General features: G+C 36.6%; 1 protein-coding gene across 1 annotated transcript; it reads right to left on the bottom strand.

Moving 5' to 3' along the window:
• Nucleotides 1-8,057: 8,057 nt before the first annotated feature.
• On the bottom strand, nucleotides 8,058-8,561 carry LOC145234530 (general transcription factor II-I repeat domain-containing protein 2B-like). The gene has a single exon (XM_080099246.1). It carries the CDS (start codon nucleotides 8,559-8,561, stop codon nucleotides 8,058-8,060), a length of 504 nt encoding a protein of 167 aa, XP_079955372.1.
• Nucleotides 8,562-14,158: the final 5,597 nt, after the last annotated feature.

The following is a 14,158-nucleotide window of genomic DNA, read 5'->3' as shown; positions in this document are numbered from 1 at the left end:
GTATATTTGTGTTTATGGTTTTCAATTCAGAAATCCAAAAGAAACTGACAGCACTTTCTAACAAAGCCTATTGCAAAGAGTTGGGACCTTGGGTGAAAAGCATATGCAACCACATGTATTGTTGTGCAGCAACATCACAAGGGAATTCACAACTTATAGTTGACAAGTGGCTGTCAGTCTGGCAACGTAACTCTGAAGTCTTCCCCAGCACCATTCAACAAATTTTAGTAGGCAGTATACCTGTAACGCATAGAGGTTGCTAGTTGCATGTTAGTAGTTAGTACAGTAAAACTCGTGACGGGTGTTAATTACCCTCATCATGATTTCCCAATTGACGTTTAAATCGATAACATGCTGCTTCTAATACACGTTGAGACATATAGATTCAAATCCAGGATATGCTTTTATACAAAGCAGATTCGACTCAGAATATTCGTTGAACTTGGCTAACTGCTGTTGCACTTACTAATTTCATGGCAGCAAACGCATGATTTTCTCTCCTCCATTATCACACAGTTAGTACATAAACACATACAATAATTCTGTTACGTGGAAAATACCTTTTGTCAACAACAAAACACCTACCTTTTTAAGCAAACAGTTGTTATTTGTTGCTTAACTGTCAACTAAGTATCTACGTTAATTTTATCAGTTGTAAACAATAGAAAAATGTACGCATCAAAGCTAAAACAAGCAATAAAAACAACAGCTGACCAACGCCATTGTTAGAAGTTGGTGCGAGGTGACGTAACAATCGCTGCTACATATCAAACCAAGGTGTCGCTCGAGAGCTCGTTGTTTGATTGAATATCTCGAAAACGACAAATCATAGGACAAAAAAAATTAGTGATTCGAAATCCCTGATTTTTGGCAATTCTAAATATCTAAAATGTAGAAAAAGTCACATCGCCGCTGCCGGAGCCCTTTAAAGGCCGGTTTACACCAATCGCATGCGAAGCGAGCAACGCGATATTTCTTTCTTTGTTTAAGCAACGCGTGGGGAAGTCCCATTTCGCGCTTCTCTCGTTTGCGCGCTTCGCGTCTGGGTTGCTCCGTGAGCAACAGAAACGGCCCTTCACGCGAGAATTTCGTTCCAAGTAGGCATTGATGGCCGGTGCTGGTCAATTTTCTTGGACATCCCGTCGCTGTAATAAGATTGCACAGCAAGTAATGTACCAAATTTAATTTATTTACGATTGCGAGAACGAGACAAAGCAGTTTATTAAATTATAATTGTCATGTGGGGTCAGATGTAAGCTACAGATTGTTTTCCACCAGTGACAGAATGTTGAAAATACCGTACAGAATACTTTACCATCAACAGCATTTGATTTGATGAGTGGTCAGAACAAGACAGAAAATGACTTCGGAAAGCTTTGATTTGGTAGATGAGGTGTTAATAGAAGAAGTAAGAAAGTACGAGAGCTTGTACAACACAAAGTTGAAAAGTTATAGGGACAGAAGTGAAACTGAAAAATCATGGATGTTGGTTTCCAAATCCACAAATATGCCAGGTACTAACAAATGTAATTAGTATCATAAGTTTGAATACTAAATGCTTTGACTAAGGTTGTCTTGGTAATTAACTTAATTTCTAAAAACACATTGTTATATGTTTCAGTTACAGAATGCAAGCAGTCCTGGAAAAGATTGTGAGACAAATATGTAAGAGAAAAAAAGAAACAGCAGTCCACCTTTAAGTCTGGAGCAGCTGCAACAAATCTCCAGAAGTGGGCACTGTATGAAACTATGAGTTTCCTGGACGAACATTTAAAACCAAGAAGGTAACATTTCTATTTTTAATTGTGCTTTTGAGCATTTATTACAACATTTTTTTCAGCACTGCTTCAAGCATTGTTCTGATTGATATAGACCCAGAAGAGGCTTCAACATCCACTCAATCTGGGTAAAGTCAACCCACAAGCTCAAGTATGTTAGCTAGTGTATGTGTAACAAGATAAAATTTTGACTATAGCCCACTTTTTTATAGAAAAAACAGAAATTGTACCAAGGAAGAAAACAAGGTGGGAGGACAAAATAGATGATCTAATAGAGGCTTCTAAGTCACCAGTAGGTATGTATGTTGTGCTAACAAGTAACTTTTTAAGTACATCTGAATTGAAACCCAACTTTATTTAACAGAATTTAAAGACACTACGCCAAAAACAAGCTCATCACTTTTTTGCGAGTTCATAAACAGCAGACTGGAGCAAATGACACCACAACAACAAGCAACATTTCAGAGGCAAACATTGGATTTACTGCATAACATTGAATTTTCTTGAGCAGCGAATGCGAAGTAAACTTTTTTTATGTTTTGAGCACAATAAAACACATTAAATGATGGATGGTTGCCATGGAAGAACAGCTCCATTTTCACTCGTAAAGAACCTAACAAGTTCTTCTCTTAACTCAGCTGCATTTTTTGAGTAGTACCCCCCTGCTGATCTTAATGGCAACATTGCATTTTGATCCTCATGCCATTGCCCTTTATGTAAAGTACCTCTTGTATCCTCATGGTCAAATGTAGTTTCGTCACAATAACTAGAATGAAACCGAAGAAAATTATGTAGCACAGTGCAGCATTTTACAACTTCATCAGCCCGTTCGGGTTTAATTGCTAATGGTCTTCTAAACACTCTAAATTTTGAGGACATAATCCCAAAGGCATTTTCTACTGTACGTCTGGCACGAGATAATCTATAATTAAAAATGCGCCTTTCAGAATTGAGAAATTTACCAGGGAGTGGCCTCATTAAATATTCTTTCAATGGAAATGCTTCATCACCAATTAACACAAGTGGAAAAGAAGTGGTTGTGCCAGGAAGGTAATGGCTTTCTGGAACATTTAAATTATCTGCATTCAGTGCTTTATACAGTGAACAATTTGAAAACACATTTCCATCACTTTGCTTTCCATAGGCACCTACATCCACATAAATAAACTTGTAGTTGGCATCAACCAATGCCATGAGAATAATGCTAAAGGTTCGCTTGTAATTAAAATATAAAGAACCACTGTTAGCTGGGGCTTGAAGACTAACATGCTTCCCATCAATGCTACCAATGCAGTTCGGAAAGTTCCAATGTTTATAAAAGTCTTCCACTATTTCTTGCCACATGACTTTTGTGGGGGTTGGCATGTGTTCTGGTTGCAAGGTTTCCCAAATTGCCTTGCACACTTCTGGGATAATTTTTGACACTGTAGACTTGTGGGTACGAAATGAGAAGGCAATTGTTTGGTAGGAATCACCAGTCACTAAAAATCTAAAAATTAAAAGGTCAAATTTAAGTTTTTTCTTATGAAACATCTCAACTCTCATGTTCCAAGTTTCAACCTTTATGTTATTGCCAATCTTTCTGCTTCTGAAATAGGCTTTCGGTAGTTTGTTGTAACTTTCTTTATTTTGGGAGCCACAAGATTTAATAATTCATCGAATACAGCAGGTGTCATCCTGAAGTAGGTGATGAAATTTGTTTCCCGTTCCAACCTCATTTCTTGCAGAAAGCGATGGTATTCTCCTGTTACGTTGAAAATTTTAATTACATTATTACAAAAGTTAAATTTTCAACTTTCAAGGCAACCATGCAAGTACTTTAGTTTTTTAACTCACCTAATTGATTTCTTTTTTCCAAAATAGGATGTACCCAGTACGACCTTGACGACTTGTACGTTTTAAGATGCAAAATTAGAAACATACAAGCATTAAGGGTTCGTTTTCTTCGCTGCGCAGCAACAACCAAACTTGCATCTTGGTTACAGAAACGAGTCATGTCCGAACTAACGCACGTAAATCCGTAAAAATAGGTTGCAAACAGCAAGTGAACATAAAAAGGTGGTACACTGGTCAGTCAGATAAGCTAGTGAAATAGCTTTTGTTCGCTAAGTTCGCGCCTGGTGTAAACTTGAATTTTCGCGTCGTTCGCGTGAGGAAAAAAGTCAGCGTTCGCGCTTGGTGTAAACCGGGCTTAAATGTGGTAAGAGCTTGATGTGGAGACGGGCATGCGAGCGTTTTTTGCACAATGTGCTCGAAAATGTGCGCACATTTTTTGAAAATGTGCAGATGGCAAAATGTGCAGGTCAAAATGTGCAGGTGCCAAAATGTGCAGGTCAAAATGTGCGCACATTTTTTGAAAATGTGCAGGTACCGAAATGTGCAGGTCAAAATGTGCGCACATTTTTTGAAAATGTGCAGGTGCCAAAATGTGCAGGTCAAAATGTGCGCACATTTTTTGAAAATGTGCAGGTACCGAAATGTGCAGATCAAAATGTGCAGGTGCTAAAATGTGCAGGTCAAAATGTGCAATCGCTCAAAGTGTTGATATTTAATGTCAACATATGTACAGTGTTAAGGCGCTTACATGAATATGTTATTAGTGTTGTGGTTATAAATTGTGCCAAAAATATTAGTTATAACCTATAAATTAAAATCGGATTTATAAGAAACTTGTAAAAATGCATATTGTTTTTGTTGATATGGCAAAGCATGAAATGATCCAACATTCAGTATGTAAGAAACACTGTTTTTCAGACTAGATATGTACATGATCGTCACCTCAAATGGTTTGACTTTATTGTTTTCAATTTAACGCCTGTTAGCCTGTAGCCTGCCCAGCTTCTACAGATTTTACAATTAAACTTTCTCAATGATTTTAAATATAGTATTCTCATATGGCAGTCAAGCTATTGTTTCCGTCAGGCTTAACGCAGCACGCTTGTAGGATGCTTGCATTGGGCTGGGGGGCTTTAAGAGCAAGCAAACGACAAAGCTGGGCTTGTGTGGTCGGCTTTATGCATCTACTATATGTGTGGTTGTTATTGTGCTGTTGGAGAGTATTTAATGTACGTCTTATCTTTTTAGTACTTTTTTAAACGCATTGAAGTGATTTTACCTAACTTATTAAAGGGTGCATAAAGTTATTACTAATTGAATTAAAGTCTGGTAAAAATAAAACTTTCCTAACTGGCTGTATGTTTGATGAACTGATGTTAAACGACTTCGGCCCAGACCAGGAACTCTGGACAGACGAAAGGTCAAGCTTGAACGAAGATTGTTTTTTTTTCAAAGTAACTCATTTTAAACTGTCAACAAAGGGTAAATTTTGTGAAGCAAAAATTAAGTTTATTTGAAGAAAAAATCAAGGCACCAAAACAATTGCTAGACATCATAACCACCAAGGAAACTGGTGCAGAAAAACAAGTCGATTTGCTATTATGATAAGTAACAAAGAGTTAGACACAACAGAGTATTTATGAGGATATGTTTTTTCAAGGCAAAACAAGTTTACAGAAGTAAGCAAAATTGTCAGCATGTTGTCAACCATGCAACCACAGGGCCAGCTGATTTCTTTAGTGGAGCAAAAGTCTGGAGGTCTCACTTATCCTTTATCAGAGTTACTGCAACTGCAAAAAGTTGATAACAAAAGAAACGAGAGGAAAAGAGGAGCTGGACTACCATATGAGTATACTGAGATTAAACTCAAAACCAAGTCAAAGACCCAGACAAATGAATTATTAGAAAGTTTTCCATCCTTGGGGTTCTACTGCACAATTGACAAAAGGACTTTGTGTCTTTGGAAGAAACTCAAATGACAACCTTCAAAAAGAAAAGGACAACCACACAGTTGCACAGCAATCTTCCTAATGTTTGACATTTTTTATTTGTTCGAGGCTCATTTACATCACATAACTTGGTATATAGGTATTTAATTAGGTTAGTTTTGAAACCCACACAAATACTTGATGTGATGCCCTAATTTTAAGTTTGCTAAAACATTCATGTTATTGCTTCTGACTTGCTATAGTGTGCACCAGATAGCTAGAAAGACCTACTGTAGGAATGTCATAATCAGTGTTTCATACCGGAACGGAACGGAACGTTATACCGGAACGAAATAAATAATTTTTGGCTCAAATACCGGAACGAAATACCGAAATAAAAAATATTCAAGATACCGGAACGGAACGAAATACCGTTATTTATTATTCCGGTATTTCGTTCTGGACATTTGACATGAAACAATTGCTGAAAATTTTGCGCCGTTAAGCTAAAATAAAAATTGAAGCTCCTAAAATTTACATCCGTTTGACCATCATTGTCAAAAGTTATGTGACGTAACAACTACCGACAATAATTCTTGTGTGTTGCAACTTTCTTTCTTTTTTCGCTTATTAGTTGCAAAGACCACAAAGAAATGTTCGTTTGTTAAGACCGAAATACCGAAAAATACCGTTATAAATTTATTTCGGTCGGACCGGAACGAAATGAAAATATCGGTCCAGAACGAAATAACGAAATAAAAAATTTGCTCAGAACGAATAACGTTATTTCGTTTCGTTCCGTTCCGGTATGAAACACTGGTCATAATACACCAAAATATCAGTAGATGTTTTTGCAAAATTTCTAATTGTTTCCTGACTAATATACAGAAACTAGATGATTGTCATTACAAATGAAGAAGGTGTATGTTTCATGTGGGATTGCAAATAAATCAATAAACTAAAAGTGATGTGAACAATAGAAAGACGAAGAGACTGAAACAGCCAGAAAGAAAAGTAGGATATGGAAAATCATTTTTTTGAGACCGCTGTGGGCATTCTGTATTATAATTTTGGTAAAAAATATGTACAATGGTAACAAAACAGGTTTCGAAAAGGACAATACTGAGTTGTCATGAAAAAATGACAGATGTGCAATGCAAAAGTATAAGTTCTCACCATTTATGTAGGCATCACTTTTTTGCCACTGCATTTGTTTCAAACCACATTGTATTTTCATTTTTTTTTTGGCCCTCAAGGGTCATATTCTGTTTAGTTAAAAAACTTAATCCACTGCATTTAACAAGAAAAATAACATACCTATATAAGTTAATTGATTTGCACAGAACACTATTTAAAATAAAAATGCAGGGAAAGGTATGTAATAATTATGTAATTGAAACAAAAAAATGTTTATGTGAAAGGGACAGAAAGACTTTTTCAGTGGGAAAGGGAAAAATTTTGGCACCTGCACAATTTTGTGCACAACAGTTTGACCTGCACATTTTCGAAAAATGTGCGCACATTTTGGCACCTGCACATTTTGACCTGCACATTTTGGCACCTGCACATTTTCGAAAAATGTGCGCACATTTTGACCTGCACATTTTGGCACCTGCACATTTTGACCTGCACATTTTGGCACCTGCACATTTTGACCTGCACATTTTGGCACCTGCACATTTTGACCTGCACATTTTGGCACCTGCACATTTTCGAAAAATGTGCGCACATTTTGACCTGCACATTTTGGCACCTGCACATTTTCAAAAAATGTGCGCACATTTCGACCTGCACATTTTGGCGCACATTGTGCAAATTTTTGCCGTAAGCCCTGTTGTTGATGTGTGGTCCACCGCCTTTGAAAAGTTTTGTTGACAAATAATGCCAGCGGAATTCGTCCGCTCTTCGAGAGAACACAGCCAAAAGCTCGAACAAGGCCTTCTTCAGTTTTTTTTTATTGGTACAACCCAGGCAAGTTTCGAAATACTTAAAACCACGGTTAAAATGACTCAATTGGATCACTTCCACCAAATCAGCCTGCCATCGATACTACCAGCAACAACACGAGATCGCTGATAACGTTACGCAGAAGCTTATAAAGTGTACAAGTGCCTGTTTTTGCAACCAATGTTTGACCGCAGATCGATTGGAGGAGAGTGTCGCATTTCGAAGACGCTCTACATCAGGGATGGGTAACCTTTTTAACACGAGGGCCACTTTGGACAATGCGAAGTGTACAAGAGGGCCGTACATCAATTAACACAAATTCATATTTTCAGCTTTTACTGGAAGATCACAAGTACGAGCGTATATGAAACATCATAGCAGATACACATGTGGATGTTCAAATAAAAGTTAGTGAGAAGGTTGATGCTGGATTTTTTGAACTAAATTGTCAATGTTTGGTTCCATGTTAGATGTGCATAGACGCAAACTATCATGCAGGTGACGGTCAGTCAGATTACTTCTCAGCTTGTTTTTCACGTGTTTCATCTTCGAAAACAATTGCTCACAGCTATGTACTTCCAAACATGCATACAAACTTTTTGCCAAATTGCTTCAAGTTGTAGTATTCCGCCACTGGTAGAGACTTATAAAAGTCAATGAGGTTTAGCTTATTGAAATTTTTTACAACAATGTCATCCTCCTGCAGTGAATTCAATTCAAGCTGGATTTCTACAGGTGCAGAACTTATTTCACAGGTACAGGGGAGTGAAAAGACGGTCATGGCACTTCTTAAGCTTCGAAATTGTGTGAATCGAGATGAAAATTCCTCTCGTAATACTGCCACTCTTCGAGCATAATCATCCAGGTTCTCATTGCTGCCATCAAAGACACCTTTTAAAGTGGGAAAATGGTCAATTTTGTGTTCACGCAAGCTTTGTTCATAGAGTTGAAGATCTCGCTCGAATGTTCGAAGGTGTTTGAACAATTCATGCACCAACTTGTTTTTTCCTTGCAGCTGGACATTAAACTTAGCCAATGCTTCTGAAATATCATTTAGGAAGGCAAAATCCATGAGCAGAATCAGATAGCTGTGTCACATCCTTTCCTTTCAACTTCATAAACGCCATGCTCGCTCTCAAGGTGTCCCAAAAACTCCTGAAATTCTCGGTGATTCAATCCTCGGGAACGAATGTAGTTTACTGTTTTTATTACTACTGAAGTAACATGATCCATTTCTATTACTTTAGCACACAAGTTTTCCTGGTGTATAATGCAATGCACTGCAACAATATCTGGTTTCAACTCCCGAACTTTAGCAATAACACCATTGTGACAACCAACCATTGATGGTGCACCATCTGTGGCAACTGAAATACATTTACTGAAGTCATTAATCCCAATTTTTTTTTACTGAGAAATCTTTGCTATCTTAAAGCTCAGCGCAGTATTAGTAAAATCAGTCTCAGATGTTCTGGTTATTACTTGCTGTTGTGCTTGCAGGTTCCTGATTAACCTGTCTGAAAGCTGCCTTTTCTCTTCCATGGTATACTTTTCATTGTGATTTTTTTCAAAATGTCTATTAATGTTGTACTCTTTGGGTTGAGCTATTGAATTCTGGCAGATTAAGGGTGGAATTCACCAAGTTAGATTAAACCTAGATTAAGTAAGGGATAATCCCTGGTAGTCGTATTCACCAACCTAGATTAAATTTTAATCTCATCCTGCCCTACCCCAGGTTTAAGGATGGATTAAGTTGAATTTTGGGTTGTTTGGGTATTTTAACGGGGATAAAAAGTAGGTTTTGTGTTTAGTTATGCTTTATTTGTGTATATTAACCAAAAAATGTAAAAATAATACTTAAATCTGATTTTAAAAAAAAATCACCACTCTCCAGCTTGCCTCAGTGTAGACATTTTTATTTCAAAGCAGTAAAATGGATGTAATACAGGTGATAGAAAGTGTAGACAATAACGTCACAGAAACCACAAGAGACAGAATCAATCCAATTGAGAAGTTTGATGATGTAGAATTTTATAGCCGATTTCGGTTTTGCAAAGAAAATGTACTTCAACTATTGAGTTTAATTGAAGATGACCTTGTCTGTGCAACAACAAAAAACAACTACATTCCACCCATTTTGCAGATCTTTTTAGCATTACGATTTTTTGCAACTGGACATTTTCAAAAAACTGATCAGTCATCAGTCAATCATCTTCATGTCGCATTATTCACAGGGTGTTGTCAAGAGCAATTGCTAAACAACACAAACTGTTCATTCATTTTCCATCAAATGAGGAAATACCAGACGTAAAGGTGAAATTTCATGCAGTAGCAGGTTTTCCCAATGTTATTGGAGCAATCGATTGTTCCCTTATTCCGATTGCCTCACCTGGGGGAGAAAATGCAGAAATATATCGAAATAGAAAAGGCGTCTTTTCCATTAATGTACAGGCTGTGTGTGATCCAGACTTGCTATTTACCAATTTTGTTTGCCGTTGGCCTGGTTCTACTGATGACAGCAGGATATTTGACAACAGCCATTTGTGTTACCAGCTTGTACATTGTATTATTGAAGGTTTAATGCTTGGAGATGGTGGATATGCTTGCAGAAAATACATGATGACACCATTAATAAACCCTAGTAGCCAGAAAGAGAGAAATTATAATCGCTCACATATTGCAACCCGAACAAAAATTGAGCGTACATTTGGTATATTAAATCTCTGTACAACAAGGAATATTATAATAAAATCTGTAATGACAAGTTTTTGCAACTTTTTTTTACAGCTTCCGGCAGCTTCCTAAATACTCAGAATTTATGTAGTATGATGTTATAAGCTGTTTGTAGGAATTTTATGTTGCAACTTTTATCAAGTATTGCGCAAAATTTAAAGGAGTTCTTTAAAAAACATGCTATAAAACTATTTTTAGTATGGTTCTATTCTCTTTGATTTGCATAACAAAGAGCTATGTGATGGATTAGCTGCACCTCAATGTTATCCATGACGCAACAGTTGGCTTGCAAGCTAGAAGTTCAACAACCCCAGCCAATCATAAAGTTTTGTATAAAAGTGCATTCGTTATTTTGCAAGTAAGAAGCGATAACCTTGATATCTGTTCAGATGACAGTCTAAGGCAGGGATTGTCCAACCTGCGGCCCGCTAGTCATTTAACTCCAAGAAGTATGCATAAATGCAACTTTTTACTGCAACATTTGTTGAAATTAAGTGCAACTTTCTCACGTTTTTAGTGCAACAAAAACTTGCCCTAGTAATGAGTGAAGAGTGTGTCAGTGTAGATGAGGGTATTCACAAAGACATTGTTGTAAGTAAAGAAGTGGTGTTATAAAAGTATATGTTTATTACATAAATCATTTTTGTTTGAAACAGGATTTGTTTCACAAAGAATCAAGTGAAATGAACGAGTGGCAGGCTTATTTTTTTTAAATCAATGTGAAAACTTTGACCGTGCAACAAATGCTCGGAGGTATCATCCTGATGTGCTTAGGTGGATGATCGAGCTGCACTGCAGATCACCATCAGCTTATGAACATTTAAGGAGATCAGGGGTATTTATTCTTCCCTCATCAAAAACCCGTAGACATTATAGGTTAGAACTTTTTTAACACCCAATGGCTAAACGAATTATCAGCTTTATAATCTATTGTTAAACATGTATAAAGGAGCATTCTTGATTCAAAACCAGGGATTGTCCAACTAGCTGTAAATGAGTTAAAGAGTTTGGTTATGCCTGTTGAAGCATAGTTAACAGTTGATGAAATGAAAGGCAAACATTGTTTTTAATTTGCAGTTAAAGAGAATTTGGTTATGCACAATGGTAGACTAGTCGGTTTCGTCAATTATGAGGACAGGCAATGTGATGAAAAACTTGCAACTGTTTAAATTGTCATAAAAACACACATATATTCCCTTTGCAGTGTCTCATGCGAGCTCTTTTTAAAAAAATATCTCTTCCAATTGCATGGTGGCCAACTACTATTACTCCTGCTCACCAGCTCTGCTCCATGTTTTGGGAAGTGGTCGGATTATGCGAACTGAACAACGTTCACATTAATGCCATTGTTGCAGATGGCTCAACAGTTAACAGAAACTTTTTCACATAATCCATGGTAGTGTTTTCAAAGTGGGTGTTCCTTTTACATGTCCTAATTCATACAGAAGTGAAAGTGAAATTTTTATATGATCGGACACAAGCCATTTATTGAAGGCTAGTATTTTTTGGTGCACATTAATATATTAGTGTTAATGCAGCTTACCTTGTCAGACTGCCAGAAATGCTTTGTTCAGTTCGAAGCCATCAGGCACAAAATATCTCAATAAACATGGAAATGACATTTTGTGGACACACATTAAAAATTTGTATGATTTGGAAAATACATCTCCTTCGCACAAAACACGTTTAACAGTAAATCATATGCAACTAAGTTCATAAAACAAAGTGAGCTGATTTTTATAAATTTATGGCAAGACATGAATTTTATTGTAAAAGCTATGTTTTATAAAAAAAAAAGCAGATGCGGGTATCATATGCAAGGGACATATTAAGTTGGGTAGTTGCCCATTCTTTTGCTTAATAAGTATGTGGTGGTTTTGGTGTAAAAAGTATGTGAAAAGCCCAGTACCGATTTATTTGCAGATGGTTTGAGATTGATGAGTACCTGGTCTGGTTGGAACAAGAGTTTGTAAAATACTTTTTGGATTGGAGGGTAAAATAAAGAAACTGGGATAATGTATATGACCTATACTGAACATTTAATCTGCAGAATGAAGTGGACACTTGTCATCCTGGGGAAGAGAAACGAATCATTGCTAAAAGCACATTTGAGGGGCTCATTGTGCAAGAGACTCCTTGACAATGGCCTAAAATATGTTTGTTTAGGAATGTTGACACAGTATGTTTTGGGGGCAATGTTTGGAAACTTGGTAAATTGGATATAACAAACAGTAATCCGTCTATTTTTTTAAGCGAGCTTTGATGCACAGAAACACCAATCCCGATATCCACCAAGTATCTTTCGGGGTAACATCCATAGCACAAAGAAAATCCATAAAAAGAGTTCATGGTGGAAACACTACATTTGGGGAAAAAATGCATGGGCCAAAGTTTGTCGTGAACCATTGCTGAAGCCAAGTAAAAAATAAAAACACATGAACAAAAACATACTGATGACATAATAAAATATTACATAAATTTTATTGAAAACTTAGAGGATGAACTAGTCATACTTTTATATTTATACTTTGCAAAGTTGTGTCCTTAAAACTTTACCAATGTAAGCAATAAATGAGTCACAAATAATTTTGAAGGGCACTGCAGACTATTTGCTGCAACAAGCTTGTTTTCCGCTTTCAATGTTGTGTAAAAAGTACATCTTTTCAATGACATTTTGAAATTTCTCGAGAGGGGTACAATAGCCTTTTTCCTTGTTTTTCCATTTTTTCTGCAAATTTTCCTTTTGGTGTTTGTTGAGACAGAGCTTTAAAAAGACCCTCATGCTTGGGTTCAATAAACTTTTTTATTCCCTTTCGAAGAAGAAACCCTCCAATGTATTCAAGGATGTCTAAAAATTAGTAAGCACACACAAACCTAAAGAGTGACCAAGTGTCGTTTTGTGCTGTTGAAATTCTTCAAATGTATGAAAGCAACTTTTGTGTGTAGTATATAATATAAGCGATGGACACAACAATACGCACATTTATATATTTGTTTGTCACTTTTACACTTATTAAACATGACTTTTGACTTGTATTCGGCAAACTTAAGGATGGAAGACACAGTATATTTAAATAGAAAAGAATTACATTTTATAGTAAGTAGTCTAAACCCACCGGCATCACGAATATTTAAAAAGCCATCCATTGTGCCAGTTTGAAAGTGAATCTTTGCACCTGCTTTTTTATTATGATGGGTTTGAAGTGGTTAACCCACTTGGTTCTAAACCAAAGAAACACCACATGGGTAAAACCTATTGTATATCATTCAAATTATGTTTGGTATTTTAAACCTAAATTATTATGGTTTGGCGATTCTGGTTTTTTTGTTAATGCATGTTGTGCACATTTAGGTGGAATATATTTTTTGGTTGCTAATGTCCATCCAAAGTTTAATGCAGCTCTCAATCGGATTTTTTTAAACACAATGTTTTACACCAGGGGTCTTCAACCTTTTTGGCTCAATCGCCCCCTTATTAAGGAATTGTCTCCAAATCGCCCCCCTATGAGATTGTTATTTGTACAAAAGTTCTGCTTTTTGAGCAGACGTGGGCGGTTAGATTCATCCAGCAACACGAAAGCTTCAGTTAACAGCTAAAACTTAATTTAATTGCTACTACAACACGCAAGGTCCATTTTACCGCAATTCTTCTAACTAACGTATCCAAGATTTGTTAAAATTTATTACATCATAGACAAAACAATGTTACGATTATGCGCAAATAATCGCCTTTTTTGTTGAAAACAGTGGTCCATTACTCTGTAGAGGAGAATCCTAAATGATACAAATACTTCGCAGTTAAGGAAGCGGTTGTAAGAAGTGTGAAAGCGAAACAAGTTTGAGGTAAAGCTCATTACCGTTGTATTAAAAAAGTATGGCCCGTCACCATACATAGCCTCAATAAAGTGTCCCGTGTGGCAAATTGAATGCCCAACC

This window comes from Phallusia mammillata, chromosome 6, assembly GCF_965637545.1.
Source record: "Phallusia mammillata chromosome 6, kaPhaMamm4.hap1.1, whole genome shotgun sequence".
Taxonomy (NCBI): Eukaryota; Metazoa; Chordata; class Ascidiacea; order Phlebobranchia; family Ascidiidae; genus Phallusia; species Phallusia mammillata.
This window is presented reverse-complemented; position numbering and strand designations above follow the sequence as displayed.

Coding starts and splice junctions, on each gene's coding strand:
- LOC145234530 (XM_080099246.1), bottom strand. CDS start 8,561: ATGGATTTTGCCTTCCTAAATGATATTTCAGAAGCATTGGCTAAGTTT.